The 21,538-nt window shown below is 41.7% G+C and overlaps 3 protein-coding genes and 1 long non-coding RNA gene across 5 annotated transcripts; 3 read left to right on the forward strand and 1 right to left on the reverse strand.

The window, feature by feature from the left end:
* Window positions 1–1,171: 1,171 nt before the first annotated feature.
* On the forward strand, window positions 1,172–10,797 carry vwa7 (von Willebrand factor A domain containing 7). The gene is made up of 17 exons (XM_088300831.1): window positions 1,172–1,205; window positions 2,426–2,699; window positions 2,783–3,016; window positions 3,093–3,189; window positions 3,273–3,407; window positions 3,794–3,989; window positions 4,300–4,469; window positions 5,369–5,481; window positions 5,545–5,661; window positions 6,191–6,409; window positions 6,780–6,912; window positions 7,041–7,193; window positions 7,272–7,364; window positions 8,473–8,774; window positions 8,873–9,009; window positions 9,450–9,609; window positions 10,226–10,797. The coding sequence occupies exons 2-17, from the start codon at window positions 2,427–2,429 to the stop codon at window positions 10,706–10,708; spliced, it is 3,015 nt and encodes a 1,004-aa protein (XP_088156957.1). The 5' UTR covers window positions 1,172–1,205; window position 2,426; the 3' UTR covers window positions 10,709–10,797.
* LOC148333489 (uncharacterized) lies at window positions 4,318–6,821 on the reverse strand. 2 transcript variants are annotated; one of them, XR_015844254.1, is made up of 4 exons: window positions 6,643–6,821; window positions 6,176–6,531; window positions 5,529–5,643; window positions 4,318–4,498 (listed from the first exon to the last, which is right to left on the reverse strand). It is a non-coding gene; the product is annotated as an uncharacterized LOC148333489 (long non-coding RNA). The 2 variants fall into 2 exon arrangements; XR_015844253.1 differs by having other exon boundaries at window positions 5,529–6,531.
* Window positions 10,798–11,730: 933 nt separating the features above from the next.
* On the forward strand, window positions 11,731–12,699 carry LOC148333490 (high affinity choline transporter 1-like). The gene is made up of 3 exons (XM_088301060.1): window positions 11,731–11,796; window positions 11,849–11,992; window positions 12,145–12,699. Exons 1-3 carry the CDS (start codon window positions 11,731–11,733, stop codon window positions 12,697–12,699), a joined length of 765 nt encoding a protein of 254 aa, XP_088157186.1.
* Window positions 12,700–16,542: 3,843 nt separating this feature from the next.
* Window positions 16,543–21,480, forward strand: LOC148333491 (sodium- and chloride-dependent GABA transporter 2-like). The gene is made up of 14 exons (XM_088301543.1): window positions 16,543–16,687; window positions 16,758–16,892; window positions 17,095–17,235; window positions 17,412–17,487; window positions 17,567–17,699; window positions 17,780–17,914; window positions 17,991–18,094; window positions 18,267–18,391; window positions 19,106–19,218; window positions 19,972–20,109; window positions 20,252–20,354; window positions 20,606–20,706; window positions 21,091–21,261; window positions 21,382–21,480. The coding sequence occupies exons 1-14, from the start codon at window positions 16,543–16,545 to the stop codon at window positions 21,478–21,480; spliced, it is 1,719 nt and encodes a 572-aa protein (XP_088157669.1).
* The last annotated feature ends 58 nt before the right edge of the window (window positions 21,481–21,538 follow it).

The following is a 21,538-nucleotide window of genomic DNA, read 5'->3' on the forward strand; positions in this document are numbered from 1 at the left end:
CTTTTTGCCTGCTCAATTTGTGGTGAAAGTACCCAAGTTCAGACAGACTTCCTTTGGGCATTCTGCAGATAGCGTTGCAGTACTTAAGCAACCTCAAGCTTTGGGTAAACTCATCTTAAAACTGCCATTGCCAGTTATTTCTTTGTATTTACAATTTGCTTACTAGTCTTCTCAAACCAAAAACACAAGTCCAATAACACAACATGGCTTGAAATGTGGCCTTGGGGTGCCTTCTGCCTAGCACCACCTCCAAAGACTCCAAGAAGAATGGCCAAAACTTTTTGATGATTGATACTGCTTTGCAGTGAGTTTAACTTTATGTGGTGAAGGATTAAAATTATATTTTTTTTTTCAGGACATTCAAATTTTTTATTTTTTATTTTTTATTTTATTGTTATTGTTATTATTATTATTATTATTATTATTAAGATTATTATGAATGTACACTTACTACTTTTTGTTTATCCTGTAATTCCGTAATGGAGACAAAATTGACCTTTTGGACATTTGTTTTAAAGTTCATATAAAAGCAGTTACCCCACAATGTTTGATGGTGTATCAGTATTTTTTTCTCATCTCTAGTATAGTACATGTGCAGAAGTCTGCTATGTGAACCATGACACCACTAATGGAAACAAACTGACACATGATTATAGGCTTTTTTTTTACGACACTGGATCCAACTATGTGATGGTCATGGCTGGCAACAGCCATTAAAAGTGGCGGCAACCAAGGAGACAGGACTGGTTGTTTGTAATCGTGATCAACTGTGGTGAGGGATAAAAGGGAGAGTGATAGATGGAGGATGGGGGGGGTGCAGTTTGGGAAGGTCTATGGATGGTAATATATGCGGCCCTATTGTGGGGAATCAATGCACCGTGCGTTAATGGGAGGGGGCAAGGAGGGGCACACAGGGCTGAAGGCGGGCTGTGACGAAACGTCCAAAGAAACACACGCATGACCACTCAGCGTCAACTGAATTTTCACGTGAGTCCTAAAACGTACTTTTTGGAATCATATTTACATTTTAGTGGTAGTTGGTGGGGAGCAGAATACGGATGTGTTTACATTTTGTACTTATGCTTGCCGTGGGAATCGTTGCTTTGTAGTGAAAGTTAATGTCATATGAACGTACGTGTGTGATGCTCACTGTGGGATTTTCTGTATCAAGTGAGAAGAAACTGTCAAGAAGAGCACCCATCAGGGTGAGAAATATTTTCCTTCGCATTCTTCCTTTAGGAACTTTAATGACGTTGTTGTAGGATCAGTGATGAACTAGATTAGAAAGTGTTTGCCGTTCTTTTATGACACATGCAATCAATTGTTGCAAAGGGGAATTTATTTTAATTGCATGAATTCCGAAGCTCCCCCACCCTTGGGGTGCATGGAGAGTCCACACTAATCAATTGAAACAGATTTGTAGAGTGGAAAGTGCCAGGGTGCACTTTTTGGGGGGGCGGTGGGGGTTCAACATGCTTTGTTTCGGGCTGAGCCCTTGCAAAAGCACAAGCCACAAGAACAAAAGTATTGGGAGGTTTTCTTCTATTTCTGGGGGCTGCGGGGACAGGGGGCACTTGTGACGAGTGGGTGACACATAACACAACTGGGCCATCACTAGGATTGAGTTTATTGTCATTATTTGTGCATTGATATGGTCGGATGTTGCAACACAAGAGTTTCTTCTGTTTAATACTTACCAAAAAATGAACATATTTTACAAGCAGTCTTTGACATCATAACACCCACACTACGTATACTCCACATCTGTAAAGAGAACCCTGCAGCAAAAAAAAAACCAAACAAAAACAAAACAAAACAAAACAAAACAAAACAAAAAACACAACAACAGCAATTCGTTTCTTCAAATCGATACGCGTTATACACTTTTTTTTTTACACTTTTGCTAAATATGATAGGTTCATAATCTCAATAGGTTTAGCCACTCAGATCAATATGGCACAAACATGCCCTCATTTATTTGTCAGATAAAAACATATTTTTTCATGTAAATCTATTATTAATTTAATGATGATGAAGCTAAACTGAATTGAGCAAAAATATGTGCTGTGCATATAATTTACATTTTTTTCCCTTTAAAATGTTTCATTTGAATTGCTGTCATCTAAAAAACTAACAAATGACAATCAACTTGACTGCAAACATCCATTATTTATCTATCCAACAAAACTATTATAAAATCAAATTTTGATCAATAGTATTTGACTTTTTAAGAGATTTATTCATTTATAATGAGAACGAAACAAAAACAGCATAAATATGAGACGTGCAAAGTCAGAAAAACAACCTTAACAATGAATATCAACTATACATGTTTTATTAGCAGGATTTCTTTATTTATTTGTTTTTAAGTTGAACCAATAAGAAACTTTAATACAAACATGCATTTGAACTTTCTTGCAGGTAGGATGCGACCTAGCAACCGTTTGTTCAAAGCCATGATTTCACAGGGAAGAAAAAGAAGAATTTGGAAAGACAGTGAGAGGAGGGCGCATCCGTTTATATTTGCTTACCTTCTCCTCCTGGCTCCACCGTGCTCGTGCTTCCTCCCCAACTTTTGGTCACGGGTGTTGACGCTGTCCTGGGACTCGTACACGCACCAGTACATCAGTGAGCAGGCCATCATTAATGTCACCCTGGACACTGTGCAACAGCACCGGGGCCACCATGCGGAGGAAGAGGTGCAACGGAACATTCATTGCAATTAGGTGAGAGAAAAAAATAGTTTGACGTTTCTGTGTTTTATATTTGGCCTCCTTTTCAGACGAAGCTGGGACGAAGCTTCTGGAGGGCCGTGGGGGAGGTGGTTCACTCCAATGCTGAAATGGATTTCCTGAGCTCCACAAGGTCCGACCCCGTGTACCACTTTGATTCCGAGCGGGTCGACAGCGCCATGGAAATGCTGCGACGGTTCTGGGCTCATACTCTGCTGTCCGTACGGGCCAATGAGTACCAAAGTGCTCGTCACAGCTTGGGACAATTATTTCACTCCCTGCAGGTGCACAACAACTACGACTGAATAAAGGATAGAATGGAATTTGGACATATTTGTATTTTTTTTTTTTAAACATCAGGACTTCTACAGTCATAGCAACTGGGTGGAGATGGGCCAGCGCTCCATTTACCTCCACCTGCTGCAGCCTGAAGAGCCAGCCGTCCCTGTGGCTGAAGGTAAATGCAGACCTAGACAGTACATGGACCATTATCTTTACATATAAAAAACAAACCATTCAATGTGCTGGTCCTCTCGACAGGTGACACTCCCACCTGCATGGAGTGCTTCAGCGCCACCTGTCGCAATAACCTCCTCCCGAGACTGACGGGCACACAGAGGGACGCCCGGCTGCTCACAACCGGCTACTTCAGCACCTTCCCTCCAAAACCTGAAGGTACGAAAGTAAAACTAAACCTGGATAATTAATGGTCAATAGAAAGTATTAAAAAAATGTGTTTTGCCTCACGTAAACATCTGAATAACAAAAATTATAAATATTAAGATTGTCTTAAAATTATAACTTCATTGTAAAATTGTTTAAAAACCGAATGAAATTATAAGAGGAACAAGTCATCAATGCCTCAAATTGTGATACACTTACTGTCCACAATACAAATCAAATTAAATAAATCAATCAATTTATAAATAATATTTGAAGATAAAATAAAACATTTACACAATATAACCATTGATTTTGACTGTAAGTAATTGTGATTATACTCTAGGTATATAAAATGAACTTTTCCAGCATTAACACTGAACATGTAACATGTTGGTCAGGCAAATGCAGTCACGGAGGAATACTGGACAGCAGCCGCTCCATGGGGGCCAAAGGGGGCATCAACAAAGACAGTACATCACCGCTCTTCTCCCCTCATCATTTCCTCCACATGGAAGCAGCCAAGTTGGCCTCTGAAGCCACACTGAGTGTACTGAGAGATCTCAGGGACTCCGTAGGCCACAAAGCCTTCCTCAGGTGACAACAAAGAAATCTAATGCAAAACCATGTAAAGAATTATTGTTGGGAACTAATCATAAACATTTAGGAACTGTGATTGAACAATTAATTTTTATCATAAACTGAAAAGTGAATCTGAAATAAACAAAAATGTCCCATTTCCCAAAATTTGGATTTGACCTAACTGACACTGAAAATAAGATTTCATATTACTTTCACATTTCCAAGTCTGTGCGTTTTTACTTTTATTTCACTACAGGAGTCAAATCAGAACTTCTACTTTTACAAAATTCCAATTTTTTTTCTAAGTGTCCGACAACCTCCACAGGCTTTTCAGCGTGAAGCAGGCGCCCGCTCTGGTCTTCGTCATGGACACCACGGGGAGCATGTTTGAGGAAATCACGGCGGCTCGACTGCGAGCGAGCTCCATCATCCGGAACCGAGCCGACGTTCCTGGGCAACCTGGAAGCTTCGTGCTGGTCCCCTTCCATGATCCCGGTGAGTAAACGCTAAAACAGCTCTTTGATCTGGGTTTTCAACAAATAATGGAGAGTAAGTTCCTTTAAAAAAAAATAATAATAAATCTGACATTTGGTGAATCTGCATGTAGGGTAATATTATTTCCGAAGGGAAATTCGGTTTAGAATTGGACCAACTTGGAAATCAACAGGAGTGACAGAAATTATTGTGTTCAACTTGGAAAGTTCTCCTATAGTCTTATCGTAAACTTCACTGGAAACCAATTTTTTTAATATATTTTTTTCCATCACAAATTACTACATCCAACATTGAGGCTAAATTTTGTTGCTGCCTTTTTGTTTGTCAACAGGATTAATCCGTAATACTGTGTTAAATCACTTTTCCCAACATTGAACTTAATTTCTCAGTCAGTGATGGATTTTTTTTGTGTGACAATGATCAGGTAAATGCCTACTTGATCTTGACAAACACACATTCATGTCTGCAAGCAGAGCTGACAATGCTTAACTAAAACAAAAGCATTGAAACTGTGACACATCTCGAGATGGACAATGTGAGAACGAAAGTAAGGTGGCAGGAAATTCTCAACACGCTGCCAGGCAACCAAACCATGAAGGCAACAATCCAACTTGAAAACTGTTGACAGAGTTATGGCAGCAATAAAACAACGACGAGGAAATGTTGAAGCAAACAATTAGCCAATAAATCTTGCAATGAAATAAAGGTTTAGGTCAGATTTAGGTAATGGCCCAAGTCTGAAAAACATAGAATCCACATCATTTCTAGAGTGGTGGGCTCATTAGGGTCACTTAATGTGCTCATCCCAGAAATCTTTGGGCGAGAGATGAGATACGCCCAGACTAAAGTGTATTAATAGGTAACTTAATTTAATAGATTCATGTCATTGCTATGAGCAGAAGTCGGTCCTGTGTATGAGACGGATGACCCTGACCAGTTTATGGAACACATGGAGAACCTGATGGCTCTTGGAGGAGGAGATGAACCAGAGATGTGCTTCACAGCCATTCAGGTGTCCAGAGTATGTTTGTGTGTGTGTGTGTGTGTGTGTGTACTAACTGTCACGTGCTTGCAGCTGGCCCTCACTCACAGCCCTCCGCTGTCGGAGATCTTTGTGTTCACCGATGCCTCCCCCAAGGACATCCACATGTTTGATGTGGTGAAGGCCCTCACACTTGCCAAACAGAGCAAAGTAAGACCGTTTGTGACCGCTCTGGACTCTGGACATACTGGTCAATTTTGTGTCCACCTTGCTTCCCTTTTTTTAACCATTTTCATTGTGTTAATGCAAAAGTATGAAACTTCCTTCATCAGATCTTTAACTATATCAATGAACATACGTTTTACATCAGAGGGGTTTAGCATCTTACTGCATTGGTTCTCAAACTTCTTACTCAAAAAACCACCTAAAAATACTTAAATACTGTTGCTGAGAATATATTAACAAATAAATGACAAACTGGAATTTGAAGGGTTAAAAATAAATGGATATTTTTTACAGACAAGGTCGTATGTTAAATTATTTTAAAACGTTGAAAATTATGATCGTGACTACGACTATTGTTATTATATCAGACAAATCACATAAATGAAATGGCTGCGAACATCAAAGGGACGTAAAATCAAAATCCTATGGGGTAAGTAATAATAATAGCAATAATAAGAAAAACGCAACAAGGACACTTCTGCTGTCAGTGACACTCAACCTGATGTTCTTCCAGGTGACCTTTCTCTTAACAAAAGACCCCAATTACATCACAGGGAGCCCAGCAATTAGGAGGTCAAGGAGGAAGAAGAGTAGCGGAGAGACTTTGTCCCCTGATCGTTTCTCCCTCTACTCGGCGCTGTCGTCCTTGTCGGGAGGACTGACGATATTCACCAGCAACTCTGACATCCACAGTGTCTCCTCTATCGTGGAGGACAACACAGCAGCAGCAAAGGTAAGGCAGCCATGAATGCTATCAGCCTCACATTTGGACAACTCGTCTATTGGGCAGCGGGGTGTTGAAGTGGTTAGTATACCGGCTCTTCAGCTTTTGTCTTCCTCTGTGGAGGTGGTAGACTATGAAACGTTATTAATGCTAGTAAAGCAAACATAAATACAGTGCTCAATGATTTAAAAGATTTATTTTACAGTTTTTGTTCACTTTTGTCCATTTGAGTAACAAATTACCTGATTCCCCCGCTCTAGAATCAAACATGGTACGGTCTCGTCATTTTTACGTCATCCTGACCCACATGAACCAGGAAGAAGCAAAGGCATTTTCATGTTCTCTTTAAAAGTGAGTTCACTTATTCGTTCCTCCACAGGTGACTCTCCTCCATGTTGAGACAGACCAGGAGCAGATGTCCTCGCACTCCTTCAGGGTCGACAGTTCCGTTAATGACGTCACCGTACACGTCACTGGTTTATTGAGCCACTGCATCCTAATTGCGCCTTCGGGTACATCACATACCACTCTGTAGACCAGGAGTCACCAACCTTTTTGAAAGTGATAATGCATGTGCAAAGTTTGAGAAGCACCGCAATAGAAAATCTGTGGATGTTTTACACATTTTTTTCCTCCTTAGGCCAAACTCAGTCGCTTCTGAGTGAGCAAGGCTCTCTGGCCTCTCTCGAGCTCTTCAACGGTCTCTACCGTGTTCGTCTTCTGCCTCCTATCCAGCCGGGCCAGTGGCACCTTCATGCCAAGGCTGATGGACATGTTGCATTCAACATAATAGGTACTTAATTTTGATGATAAAAATAATGTGAAAACCTGATGAAATGTTGCAATCTTGACTGGTTTCTGATCCCCTCAGCTGATAGCAGTGTGGATTTCCTGTATTATTTTGCTACTGTAACCAATGAGACTCATCCGGGATTGGCCAGAGTAGAGGGCAGTCCTGTGTCAGGTGAGGGTTTTATATTTATTGTTCATTTTAATTTGTGGCGCCCTCATTTATGAGAGGCCGTTTGAGCATTTTTTTTTTTATTCTTGGTATCATGGCTGGAATAGCCATCTGGCTTTTAGGGCAGATGCCTGGTGTGCTCGAATCTTTTGGGGCTGATGTTGTGCTATTTAATTATTTGTTAATTTTACTCCATTTTACCCCCTGAGAGCGACCCATAACTTAGAGGGATCAGTCCATTATTCCATTTACAATATAGAAAGCAAACTGAATGAGTCAACATCAGTGGCAGAGCTTTATGATATCCAGGGGTGGTCAGGAATCATGTTTGAATAATTTTTTTTTTTTTTTAAGAATCCGTCTTTAGAATAGGACACTTGATTCTTGATTATTATTCTTCATTTCTATTTTTTTCACACCATATCAAGCAAACAACAAGGTTAAGAAGTTGTTTTATCAAGCATTTTTCATCATACCAGCTAGTCATGCTTTTGTGAAATAAAATGCACGCACTTCTCGAAGCTTGTGAAACATTCTTAATACAAGCAGGGAGTCCAGGGACAAACCTACAAAGCAACATTTAGAATTGTGAAGAATTAAGTGATTTTTGCGTTGCTTTTTAAAAATGGAAAAAAAAAAAAAAAGTTCAATCAAAAAGCCATTAATCACTGTATGCAAAATGGTGTTGGCTCTGATTGGCTGTTTTCTAGCATATGCACAAGATAGAAGTACATCAGAAGTAAAGCAATGACAATTAAAATGGCATTATCTAGTAAATTAAGCTCAGCAAAACTCGCTTTTTACATAGACTTTGTCCTGCCAGCTGTGGTGAAATACAAATTTTATTGTATTGTATTGATTGTCTTATGAGTATGTTGAGCAAGTTTCAGGACTATGTGTGCATTTTATTTCATGAAACCCTGACTGTGGATGGTATGACAATGACTTCTCAGTTACAGAAGAGGTTATGAATATGCTTAGGTGCACGTGCATGCCAACATGCACACACGGTCCGGTTTAAATCAAAATGCCACGGGCGTTTGTTGTTTTTTTTTTTGCCTGTCCAGCTCTGCTTAGTATCCAAGTACTAGTACACTCTTTCATTTGTTAGGTGTCCCTGCCTTCTTCGTGCTGGCCGTGACTGGCCTGTCTCCTCATAACGAGGAGATCTCGTTCAGTCATGTGACGCTGCTGGGAGCAGAAGGGGAAAGCCTCAAGAAAGTGTTGCTCAACTCCTCCTCCTCCTCTTTGCCGACTGTGGCATCAAGCTACGCCACGGTGGATCTGATTGGCTGGGTGGACTCAATTCCCAGAGCTCCCTTCTGCATCCGCCTCACGGGGCAAGATGGCGCAGGAAACAAGGTGGAGAGGGTTGCCTCGGAAATGGTGCAGCCCACTCGTGTTCAGATACAGGTAATCAAGGCGTTGTGTTGCTACACTGCATCAATTTCAGACAAGCATATATATTTCTTTATTTAATCTTATGCTGTCTCGTTCTTCTCTCGCTTCAGATCCTGTCTGCACCCTCTCTGGCACCTGGTCACAGCACCACTGTGGACTTCAACATCCTGAACCACGGTCCAGACAGACTTTTCAGTCTGACAGCGGAAGATGATTCTGGATATCTCCACACGAGAGGGCCTCACAGGTAACACCACTGTACCATCTGATTCAAGGTTCTGCGTTCTCCGTCGTGGGATTTCTCCCACATTCCAAAAGCATGCATGTTGGGTTAACCAAAGACAGACTAAAGAAGACTGAGGCCTCCCTAAAATAACAAAAATCAGTGAAAAGGTGACAGCAACGCCCACATAAAACGCTTCTTTGTTATTGACTATCGATGCCACGAGATGACCAAAGCACTTTATATTCCTATTAGACAAGGCTATTCGCAATTTGACTTAACTAAGCTCCTACTCTCAGCTTAACATAGTTGCTTGACACCAAAGCACTATTTTTTAGGAAATCTATTTTTATTAGACATAGCTTGTGTGGGAATAATGAACAAGGGAAGATTAGTACTATGGAAATCTAAAACATGGACATATTATACCTGACTTCAAAGCAATTTGTCATTGTTCCCATCAGGTTCCATGTTGCTGCCCACAATCTTTTCCACAGTCAGGTGGGCTTTCACACTCCTGCTTCAGCTCAGGCTGGAGCGACAGTCACACTGACATTGTCTGTGAGCGCTCTCGACTCTGCAGACACAAACTATGTGGTGGCCTACTTGACAGTGGTCCCACCTGTGAGTATCATCTAACCTGTTGGATCGTTTAGCCTTTTATCTCATGTAAGCCTGTTCAAACTGATTTCTCCGAAAGCCACAAACAGAAAAATTGAAGGATGCAAGGGTCACTCTGACAATTGCAGCCTTAATTTCTTAAACATGCCAAAACGAATCCATTCATCAATTATATTATATTATATTATATTATATTATATTATAGTATATTATATTATAATATAATGTTATTATGTTATTATACTATTGTTCATACAGATTAAAGCTACAAGCTCTCTATTAAAGTTGATTGTCAATTTGAAATAATTACTTTTTACTATCTTTGTTGTACATAATTTCTTTGCATCTCTGCATAACTTAAAAAGTTCTATTTAAAACCAGTGTTTTAGTAATCATGGTAGTAAGTGTCAATCGCGTTGCACCCAAGAGGGATGTTGGTGTCACAACTCTCCCAAACCTTTTTTGACATCCACACATTTCCACCCACACATTGCCACTCATATATCTTCATTTGAAGGCGTTGTCAAATAATGCTACGTATGACAATGGTGGACTGCAAATGGCATTGAGGAAATAGTTTTGACCATCCCTGATGTGTTGGATCTCATGTCCCTTCTAGGACACCGATACATCTCCTCCATCCTGCTCGGCCACCCGCCTGCAGTCCTCCTGTTCTCCAGATTGCAATGAGTCCACCTGGAGTATGTCACTGGCTGTGTCGGACAGGGGGCGCTCCGGCCTGGCTGCACTCCAATTACACAACGGACAAGGCACTTTGACTTTACTCCCACCAGACACAGGAGACTATCATCCTGTCCAACACAAGGCCACACTAGTGGAGAGAGATCCCCCATTAAACGTGTCCGGGTGGGGACTGGGCTCATCACAGCCCCTGTGGGTGAACTATACTTCCAGCTGTTGCTCGGTCCAGGCTGAGCTGCTAGTGTGGGACACTGCTGGAAACATGAAGCGCTGCAATCTTGCATCTGGTCAACAGAGGAAGCTGATTGACACAAGGACAGAATATAGTGGAGGTGGGCCTGGAACACCCACTGGCTTCTCTTTCCTAATGTTGCTGCTATGCACTGAGCTCTTTTCCTAAAGTCGTGCATGTCAAAAATGGTTACTCTTAGCATATCGCTGCAGGAATTAAGAAAAAAAAAAGAATGTTGTTCATTGAAACTGCACTAAATAAACTGAATGTATTCTTTCATTGCTCTTGCACCATCCTCTTTGACCCGGACAGCAAAGTTAATGATTTGCACTTTAAAGGGACCATCTAATTGGTTGAACATTGGCACCTACAATAAGTAATAGTTCTGGACTTAGAAATGGTGTCTGCCCAATTCCCAAACACGCTAAACCAGGCTTGCGCTGGTGAAGATACGCCATTCATACACTCACTTGCTGTCTATGAAAAGAGAGTCCTGTGTCTGTTCTCTTGTCCTTGTCTTAGAGTACATATATAGATATATCTATCTATCTATCCATATAGATAGATATCTCTCTCTCTCTATGTGTATATATATATATATATATATATATAGAGAGAGAGAGAGAGAGAGATGTATGTTAAATGGTCTTTCACATGTATAGTGCTTTTTCCACATGCTGAGGCCCCCAAAGTGCTTTGCATTGACCTACTGATGATGCAGCATTAGGAGCGACTGGGGACGCCTTTTTTTAAAGCTATTGATTCAGTCAAATGTCACAACCCATTCAACGATGTATTTGATAATAAATTTAAATAAAAAAACATATAGTCTGGAACAAGTGGGTCACCCAGCTCACAGATGTACACAAAAAAAGGTTCCAGCATTGAACTCAATGTTGTTGAACTTCGCTATTTGCTCGCTTCTCAAATTACTTCTTCTTGGTAAGTGAGCGGAGTCACACGCACACGCTCCTTAATTAATTAATTAATTAATTTTTTTCTTCACTAACAAGCTCAGTTTCATATGTCGTCGTTGGCACTTATTTGCATTTATTCTTCTTTAAGCATTACAGCATTGGGCATTGAATCCATAGACTGATGATCTCTTTCATTTTAGTTCATAGAAACTAATGCAATTAATATTCAAAGAGAGTTCCTGACGCCCTTGTATCATCTGCCTAGATGGCCTAATGGGCCTGTTTGCATCCTCCACACTTATGGACAAACCCGCACAAGCACACGCCTCCTGGCAGCACGTGAGTAATAAGGTGTGTGGGGTGTTGCTCTGCTCCCTCAGGCTTTGGGTAGTCTCGGCTCTCAGAACTTCCACCAGAGGACGCTGTCGGCGTCGTCCCCGTCCAACGCCAAGCACGTTTGCATCATCTCGGCTGCGATCTTCATGGCCTTCGGCATCCCCCCCCATCATGCTGGGGGCCGTGGGGGCATCCACAGGTGAAACCTGTATCTCTCATGCCATTCATAGCCCAAATGTGAAAAGGGCGTAGATGAGTGTAAATGTTAGCAAGAAGGTGATAATTCCAAGTACGTGTGTGTGAAAGGGGTATACGATACTGTAGTCATGCGTTGAGTTTGCAATCCGGCAGGCGTCGGATCGCGAGCTGAAGCTGGCCATCTCGGCGACTGTGGTGGTGGTGGTGGGCGTGGCGGGGACGGCGTTGACCCACCTGAAGACCAGCGTGATCCTCTTCTGGTTTGCGGGGGTGGAGATTTCCTACAACGTGCTTTTCCCGCAGCTGCTCTGCGCCGTCTTCTTTGCCGGAACCAATGCATACGGCGCCGTGCTGGGCGGCATGGCGGGCCTCGCTGTGCGCGTGCTGAGCGGCGAGCCCCTAGTGGGCCTGCCGCCCACACTGCACTTCCCGGGCGTCTGGGACCGCCACACTGGCATCTACGTGCAGTGTTTCCCCATCAAAACCTTTGCCATGCTCTGCTCCCTGGCCGCCATCTTGTTCTTCTCCTTCCTGGCATCCCGGCTTTTCCATCACCGCCTGCTTCCTGCCGCCTGGGACATTTTTCACGTTTTTTTAGACACCCACTCAAGGCGTCACCTCGGACACCCCGTGTGGCAAGACAGACGCTGCCGAGCCCATGATAACCACTGGTTGCTGAGTCAGCAGACGGGATATTCTCTATATTAACTCATTCACGACCAGCCCAGTAAAAAAAAAATGGATTTTGACGTATTTATCCGTCAATGGTAGTGAATGAGTTAAAGTCATTCTTGAAAACTTTGACAGCACACTCACGCACACGCAAATACTTTGACATTTACGCCCTCATACACGCACACACACCCGTGATGTCTCTGAGCCAATGATGCCAACCGATTGCAGAGTCAGCAAACAGGTGGCCACAGGAGGGCCAAACCAGCCGGTCTTGTTTATCTTAATAAAAATATTCATGCCTTTTGAAAATATTTGTCAGTTTACAATCCCCACGGTATTGAAAATAATATAGAGTATCGAGAATTTTCCTGGGTATCGATATCGAGTTTGAAATTTTAGTATCGTGACAACCCGACTTTGTATGTTTATTTGTTTTCATCTATGCAATCGTCCCTTGCTCCGAAATAAAATTTTAATTATAACGACGTAGAAAGAAAATCATTTAACATTGAACCTCAAATGTGTGACGTGCGTCAAAAGAGAAGGTCCAGGAAGTCTTGTGTCAAGCTCAAGTCCCAGAAAATGTTGTTTGTGCCAGCTCGGTTTGAGCCTGCAACCTTTTTTGGTTCTCCCTTTTGCATGGAATAGCTTTACAGTGGATAATATTTACAATAAGATTTTTAAAGTTCTTTAAATTTGTCACTTGCAGTTATTTAAATTAATCCTGTAGCTTGGAATAGCACCAAATGGGTAAAAAATATGGTCAGCGCTGCAGAGAAGCAAATTGTCTGCATCAAGACATACTGTTTGTTCCAACCATTCCTAAAAATACCTGTAATACAAGAATTCCAACAAAGTGCATTCAAGAAAGAGGAGATTGATAGCCAAAGCAAAAAAAAACCAAACAAAAAAACAAAGAGGTTCCAAGGACTACCTGGGTGGGTGGCGTGAGAAAGCGGAAAGTATGCTAACTAGATAGCCCGACGGCATGAAATTAATTTTACCCATGTGACAAAGCTAAATTTCTTGAGGGTGGTGATAAACTGCTTTAAAAAGTCATCTTGGGTTAAATGTGGCAAAGGACATTCTCTCAAAACACTTCGTCATTGAATAGCCTATTGAAAAAGTAGTACACTACGTTTGCTGCAAGGTGATTAATTGGTTTGAAAGGATAAATTCCTATCAGGCCAAGTGATTTAGATTGTTGCCCGCCACCGTGGGGATCCATATCACTGGCAGCAAAAATGTGGGGAAAATACTACAGCAAAAAAAAAAAAAAAAGTCATCTTGAGAGCATGCGGCAACTGATCATCCGCCGGGCCCAGGACGGACGGTGGTGTTCGTGAACAAGACGCCGATACCCTGATCCACTCCCTGAATGCTTAAGCAGCCCCTGCACAATTGTGAGGGGTCAAACAATCATAAGAAAGCGTGTGTGCTGGTGTTCACATCAGTAAAATATGCTTCTTCTAAATTGGGATTGTCAACCCGTCGTGAGCTTGTGCCTAACTCTTGTTTGATTAAGTTAAACTTGATCCCACTAATTAGTTTGGAATGTGTACATAATTCTAATTTCCACACACCTGCGTTTAGCATATTTCACCTGGTACACGCAGTGTTTTGTGTACCTCCCACCATTTGACTACTGCTGCAAGAAAGGTTGCAAGGTGAAGCGAGGTATGTGGTATTTGAAACTTTATAGTTTGATATGTTATGGGTAATATTGCAGTTTTCTGATTGACTGTTTAATAAAAAGTCTGTGTTTTAAAGACAATGTAAGATAAGTATTTAATAAAGCAAAGTGTGTACATTTTTATTTAGCTGCGTTTTAATTTGCAGATATTGATGATCAAATCAAAATTAGCATCAGTTGAACTCAATGTTGTTTAACTTCGGTATTTGCCCGCTTCTCAAATTCTTATTTTATTCCTCACAGAGTGACCCCACTCAAACGTTTAAGATCATCAAACTTGAGCAAATATTTCAGACATCTATAACCCAAGTAAACATAAAATGCAGCGTTAAAATGTTGATATATATTTGGGAAAAAAAAAACAGTATGCTCCTCGCAGCATACATCTAGCTCAGTTGAACGCCGTAAAATAGTATTTGCCCTCTTCTCGAATTATTTCATTAACCCACTTGAATGTTTAAGATCATCAAACAAATGTAAATGTCTGATAAATAAAACCAAAGTACACATAAAATGTAGAGTTAAAAATGTGATGTTATTTATTAAGGGGAAAGAATTATTTAAGGCTACAACGACCTGTGTAAAAAAAATGTTGCTGCCTTGTTAAATAACGAATTATAACTGTGGCTAGCCATATTCTTCGGAAAGCTGAATTAATTTTCACTGACTACCAGCGTCTCTCCTTTTATTATTGAATACCATGAAGTTTTTTTTTTTTTTTAAGATTTAACGATAATTTACATCAAACTTTTATTACTTTAAATTATTGTTAAACCACATTCAGAACCTGTATTACATTTTAGCCAAAATAATATAAAGTAGTATTACTAAATTATTAAAATTTAAAAGATTTCTCCCGAGGACTGACTGTAAAGATTAATCGAAAATTGTTTTAACATCAATATAATCTGCTCAAAATATGCATGGATATAAAAGAATCGATTCCCAACGCCATGTTAACCAAAACCGTTCTCTCTGTACTGTAAACAAACTGCACACCTACGCATAATTACTTAATACGATGCAAAATTCCCTTGATAGTAACACAGTTTTGATAAACGAGTATGTATAAAGGAAGGTTGCGGCTGACGCCCGATTTAATTTACAACAGTGACTGTCATTTTTGACATAGCCAGCTGTAGTTAGCCCGCTCAGGCGTCTGATGGAACGATGTCCTGTTGTGGTACGCTAACATAATGTTGCGTCTACTGTGGATTGTGGCGGCATTAGTCAGCGAACTTCCATCCATCCATCCATCATCTGTACTGCTTCTCCTCACTAGGGTCGCGGGGGGTGCTGGAGCCTATCCCAGCTATCTTCGGGCAGTAGGCGGGGGACACCCTGAACTGGTTGCCAGCCAATTGCAGGGCACACAGAGACGAACAACCATCCGCACTCACACTCATACCTCGGGGCAATTTAGAGTGTTCAATTGGAATGCCATGCATGTTTTTGGAATGTGGGAGGAAACCGGAGTACCCGGAGGAAACCCACGCAAGCACGGGGAGAACATGCAAACTCCACACAGGATGACCGGAGCCGGGATCGAACCCACGCCCGATGCTGTCTCTCACTGTGAGGCCAGTCGGCCACCGTGCCGCCCGTCAGCGAACTTAAGTGTATTAAAATCAAAACATAGTTTTTAAATATGCGTGATTGCATCGAAACCACTAAAGCGCAGGTGCTAATTTTATTTTTCTTTAGCACAGTACATTTACTCAATTTTATTCATATGATTTCAGTCCCTTCCATATTAAAAAACTGATTGGTGCAACAAACATATTTCCCAAAAAATACTTTCCCATCTATTGAGGAGGATAATTATACAGTTAATTCCATTAGTGCCATTGGTGTGGAGTGGTTAGAATTTCACTAATATCTTGGAAATTTTTGGAAGCATAGATGTTGGCCTATAGTATGAGAAATCAAGTTTATCCCAATTTTTATGAATTGCATACTTCCTGTATCCACTCTACCGCTCATTATCCTTCGCCTTTATCTAATGCTATCACTCCATTACAACAGCTATGCTTTATTTGCCACTTTTAAGTGTTCCTAGTTTGTTAAGGATTCTTATCCAAGCCTGTGACTCTTCTTAATCTTATCCATACGTTGTCTTTAAATGTGTGTGCGTGTGTGTGTGCGGCTGAAAGGAAGGTACAATTCACATTGAACCCGTGGGAATGGGCAAGAAAAAACGCCAAGATGCAATTGAGGCGAGGGGACACTGGGGCAGCAAGGTGGAGTACCTTCTGGCTGTTGCCGGGAACGTTGTGGGCCTGGGCAACGTGTGGAGGTTTCCGTACTTGTGCTACAAAAACGGAGGCGGTAAGCAAATCTGGCATGCAGGACGTCTTCCAGAAGTTGTGCAGATCACAAAAATATGTGTAACATTCAGGTGCATTCCTGGTGCCGTACATGGTGTCTGTGATCACGTGTGGGGTACCGCTCTTCCTTTTGGAGACCGCCTTGGGCCAACACACCCAAGAGGGGGCCATCAGCTGCTGGAGGAAGCTGTGCCCATTGGCTGAAGGTGCGCAGCACGCAGTCGTGTACAATTCGGCCATTCTGAAACACGTAGACCGGTGGCGCTAGTTCTGTAAATTGTATCTTTATTGTCTATTTATTTGTCTTCGTGTATGCAGTTGTCCCATGCTCAAAGATGAATTTAGAATGTTGGAGACAGTTAAAGAAAATCATTGAACATTGAACCTCAAATGTGTGATGTGTGTAAGGTATCGGCTATGGGGGGCAGCTGATCATGTTGTATAGCGGCATGACCTACATGATCATTATGGCCTGGGCCCTTTTCTACTTGGCATCCTCCTTCAGCTCTCCACTGCCCTGGGTCACCTGCGACAACTACTGGAACATGGGTGACGTCTGGCACACAACGCAGGCATCACTGTCTCTCACATCTCATCACATCTTCATTTACCGAATGAATGTCATTTTGCTTTGAAGTAAAATTCTTAATTCCAAAATTCCGAATACTCCCCAAGCCTGTATAAATATACTTCTGCCTCAGAGTGAATAATTGTCATTTTTTCAGCAGATTGTGTTGACATTACAACAAGGAATCACACCAACCACACCAATGGAACCTCGGCAGCAATGGAGTTCTGGGAGTAAGGAAGACAATTAAATATTGCATGTTTAAAACAATTCTGTGTCATATAATATGTTGTTGTTTTTCAACCTGTCCAGACGTCGAGTATTAAATATCTCAGGGGGCATTGAAGAAATTGGCAGCATCAGGTGGGAGCTGCTCCTGTGCCTCCTGGCTATGTGGGTCATTTGTTACTTCTGCATCTGGAAAGGGGTTAAATCAACCGGAAAGGTAAAGTCTATCAAACTGCACCAAAAGCTAAAAAGGATATATTTAATTCTGTGATGTCTTGTCATCCTTTTATTGCCCAGGTGGTGTACTTCACTGCTACTTTCCCTTACGTGATGCTCCTCATCCTTTTGATCCGAGGACTTACCCTTCCGGGCGCCAGACAAGGAGTCGAGTTCTACCTTCTGCCCGATTTGTCGCGGCTCACAGACCCTCAAGTAGGACTGTGTTACCTAAACTCTCATGGATTGGAGGACAAACGTATTCAATGGCAGTGGGTGTCTTTTGAAACAGGTGTGGATGGATGCCATCTCGCAGGTCTTCTTCTCTTACAGCATCAGCACGGGCACCCTGACTGTACTGGGCAGTTACAACGACCGCAGAAACAACTGCTACAAGTTAGTCTCTCAATGAAGCAAGAAAACGGAGAAGCTCACGGCAGAGGTTTCATAATTCAAAGAGAAATATCATTTAGAGCTTATTGGATAGCTGATTTCCTATTCACACCCACTTGCCGTAATTTCCAGACGACAAAAATGGTTCAGAAAATAAATGTTTTGTGTTTTGCAGGGACAGCTTGTGGTTGTGTTTGCTGAACGGTTGTACAAGTTTGGTAGCTGGCTTTGCTGTCTTCTCTGTGCTGGGATTCATGGCTCATGAGCAAGGCGTTTCGATCGCAGAGGTGGCCGAGTCAGGTAAACTTAAATAAAAAGATTTAAAAAATTGGGAGTGACGTGGGCAAGCCTTTCATTTGGAGTCAGGATGCTGAGTGATGTACTGGAGGGCGTGTCAAATAGCACCACAAAAGGTCGCTCCATTTGTTGCTTCTCACTTGAAAAAAATTTATACTTGAGGAGTTTACAAAGTCAAATTGCATTTGTTTTATGGAGTTCTCGTAGAACCGGCAGTGTTACCAACACTTTTGATTAGAAGTTTGACGGTGTGTCTTGGCCATCGTCAACGCATGCAAGGTTGTTGTGACATGCCTCTTCGCCAAACTGATGCTCAGTGTTTTGCAAGCAGGGCTACGCGTATTTGCACATTGCAGGGGCGACGTAGAAACATTTTACATTTTATTTTGAAGATGATGAGGAAATATTCTGCCAGTTCAGAAGCCCGTCAATAAAATTGTATTTCTGCGCTTGTTTCCCTGGGAAGAAGTGTTTTGTTCCTGATGATATTAATTTGAATGTCTGTTTCAAGGGCACTTATTCAAATGAGCACAGGTTTTCTTCATTGTTTTGATTTAATATTTTTTTTAATTTATACATTTCAATTTCCAAGGCAGTATATTATATATCAAACAAGAAAATGTTTAATTTCCATTAGAAAGAAGATAACACCTGAGAATTACATTTTATAATGACATAGATAAAATGATTTTCATACAATGTGGATATTTTTTCTAGGTCCAGGCCTGGCGTTCATCACTTACCCTCAAGCGGTGGCTATGATGCCGCTACCTCAAGTGTGGTCTTTCTGCTTCTTCCTCATGCTCATCCTCCTGGGCCTGGACACACTGGTTTGACGACTAATTCCCAATCTCTGTACTGTGATCGCTCATCAGTGTGTGTGTGGAAAATGCAACTTAATTGATTCGGAAATGTTTATGTATAAAAATGGTGTCAGGCAAAAAAAAAACTATGAGATGCCCTCTTTTCTCCTCTAATCCCCTCTAATCTAAAAAGTGCACCAAAATCTATTATTGCATAGCATCATTGTATGTGTCAAATGTTGCCCAGTTGGCATCCATTGCAGCCTGGTCATCCTGGAAGGGGGATTCCCCCATCTGTGGTCCCTTCTCAAGGTTTCTCACTTTTCCCCTAATGAGGTTTTGTGAGTTTTTCCTTGCCCTCCTGGGGGTTAAGATCGGGGATGTCGATTGTGGCTATGTAAAGCCCTTTGAGACTGTCTGTGATTAAGGGCTATACAAATAAAATTGACTTGACTTGACTTGAAAGATTCGGTTCAATTGGATAAACTAACAACTTTCAAATCAGAACCCGTTTCCCATTCCAATCATTTGTTTGTTACAAGAGCATAGGTTCACCCAAGAAATCTGCCATTATAGGTGAATATGCGACTGCTGAAATCCAAAATGTGTTGGTTCATTGTCTACTTTTTGTGACCCTTTTGTTTGGTGGTGTGTTGTGAGATTTTCGTCATTAAAAACATGTGCATTGGCTCAAAAATGTTGAGGAAAAAGCGAGTTTGAAATAATTCTTCATGTCCCCTTTTGCCTGGAAATGACCTTGTGGTTCTGCCCGCTTTGCAGTTTGTCGGCATTGAGGTGGTGATGACTTCGTTCTCAGACATATTTCCCACAGTGATGCGTCGGGCAGGCAGGCATGAACGTTTCCTCCTGCTCTTCTGCCTCGCGTGTTTCCTCTTTCAGTTCAACTTGACCACCGAGGTGAGAGTTGGGGCGGGGGGGCATACTTTATTAGGTAGGCATACTTGAACAGGTTTGAGATACAAAATGTAAAAATGACATTTTACAGGTGTCTCTAATATTGTGGCCAATGTGTACAAATTATTCTTCCCGATTTTCTCAGGGAGGGATGTACATCTTCCAAATTTTCGACTACTACGCTTGCAGTGGAGTCTGCCTCCTCTTTATCGGTGTGTTTAAAAGCGTGGCAATGGGCTGGATATTTGGTAGGTTGATTCCATCACGTAATTGGTTCTTTTTCACTTTTTGCCAGACAGAATTATTTTATGTGAGTCAGTGTGGTTTGTTGATATCCGATCTAGTGACTGCAATGAACAGTGAGTTTCGGCCAGAGCGAATCTCCCTGCAGGGTTCTGTTCTGGGCTTGTTGTAGTTATTACTAATGGCATGGCAAGTCTTCTAGAAGTTCCAATACGGTCTCATTCTTATGTGCCGTTGTACATATTTCTCGGTGAAGGTGCAGAGCGGCTGTGTGGCATCATCGAGGACATGACAGGCGAGCGTCCCGGCCTATTCTTCAAAATCTGCTGGCTCTTCCTGACGCCCTTGATTTCACTGGTGAGTGAGACATCTTATTGTTGAGGTTGGAACTGTAATATGCTAGTCAGTCATCTTATTAAAGCTGCGTATTTCGATAGCCTTTTTGACCATTTATGACTCACATATCTTTTAAATACCACAATGGGTATTTGTAAAAACCTCCGGAAAATAATTTTCAGTCTGAAATTTCTGCAAATGTGACATCATGGTTCTTCCTGCCCTTGCAAAAAATTAAGTAATTCTTGCCAATTTTAAAAGCTATTATGGTCTGAGCTGTTTATTGCAGGTGGGCAAATGAATGGACGGAAATAGATGGCTTTAAAAATCAAATATTTCTGTACACGCAAAAAAAAAAACATGCATATGATGATGGTATAAATGGTCTTTTTCCTTTTTCTCCAGGGCTCTTTTATATATTCTCTAGTTGAGTACACACCATTGACATTCAATCGCTGGTACGTGTACCCCACCTGGGCCTACGTAATGGGCTGGATGATGGCCGTCTCCTCCATCCTGCTGGTTCCAGGCTGTGCGCTGTACAAGCTGAGCACCGCCTCTGGAACCCTCAGTCAGGTGGGGGGCGAGTCCGCCACTGAAATGTTGTATGAAACAAGCAAAAGCAAATCATTTCCTCAGTAACTGTCTACAAGATTTTGTATCAGGACAACAGTGTCGTTGGTCTTCATTTCTTAGCGTCTCCATCGCCTGTGCTGGCCCGAGCCGCCTGACTGCTCGTTGACCGCAAGGAGAGACGCGGTGCTGCAACACATCACTGAGGAGGATCTCGAATGATTCTGAACTCAGAACTTGCTGGGCGAGTTTGCAGATTTTAAACGGCTATCAAGATTTG

This window comes from Idiotropiscis lumnitzeri, chromosome 7 (genome assembly GCF_059441095.1).
Source record: "Idiotropiscis lumnitzeri isolate Australia: NSW breed Sydney's pygmy pipehorse chromosome 7, RoL_Ilum_1.0, whole genome shotgun sequence".
Classification (NCBI taxonomy): Eukaryota; Metazoa; Chordata; class Actinopteri; order Syngnathiformes; family Syngnathidae; genus Idiotropiscis; species Idiotropiscis lumnitzeri.

Bases quoted from the DNA above. Each gene is read 5' to 3' on its own strand.
- vwa7 (XM_088300831.1), top strand. From the start codon at position 2,427: ATGCGACCTAGCAACCGTTTGTTCAAAGCCATGATTTCACAGGGAAGA. The intron at 7,194-7,271 runs GTACTTAATTTT...TGATCCCCTCAG, and splicing joins TGTTGCATTCAACATAATAG to CTGATAGCAGTGTGGATTTC. The intron at 9,610-10,225 runs GTGAGTATCATC...TGTCCCTTCTAG, and splicing joins ACTTGACAGTGGTCCCACCT to GACACCGATACATCTCCTCC.
- LOC148333490 (XM_088301060.1), top strand. From the start codon at position 11,731: ATGGGCCTGTTTGCATCCTCCACACTTATGGACAAACCCGCACAAGCA. The intron at 11,797-11,848 runs GTGAGTAATAAG...GGCTTTGGGTAG, and splicing joins CACACGCCTCCTGGCAGCAC to TCTCGGCTCTCAGAACTTCC. The intron at 11,993-12,144 runs GTGAAACCTGTA...GCAATCCGGCAG, and splicing joins GGCCGTGGGGGCATCCACAG to GCGTCGGATCGCGAGCTGAA.
- LOC148333491 (XM_088301543.1), top strand. From the start codon at position 16,543: ATGGGCAAGAAAAAACGCCAAGATGCAATTGAGGCGAGGGGACACTGG. The intron at 17,236-17,411 runs GTGACGTCTGGC...TCATTTTTTCAG, and splicing joins CGACAACTACTGGAACATGG to CAGATTGTGTTGACATTACA. The intron at 17,915-17,990 runs GTAGGACTGTGT...CTTTTGAAACAG, and splicing joins CGCGGCTCACAGACCCTCAA to GTGTGGATGGATGCCATCTC.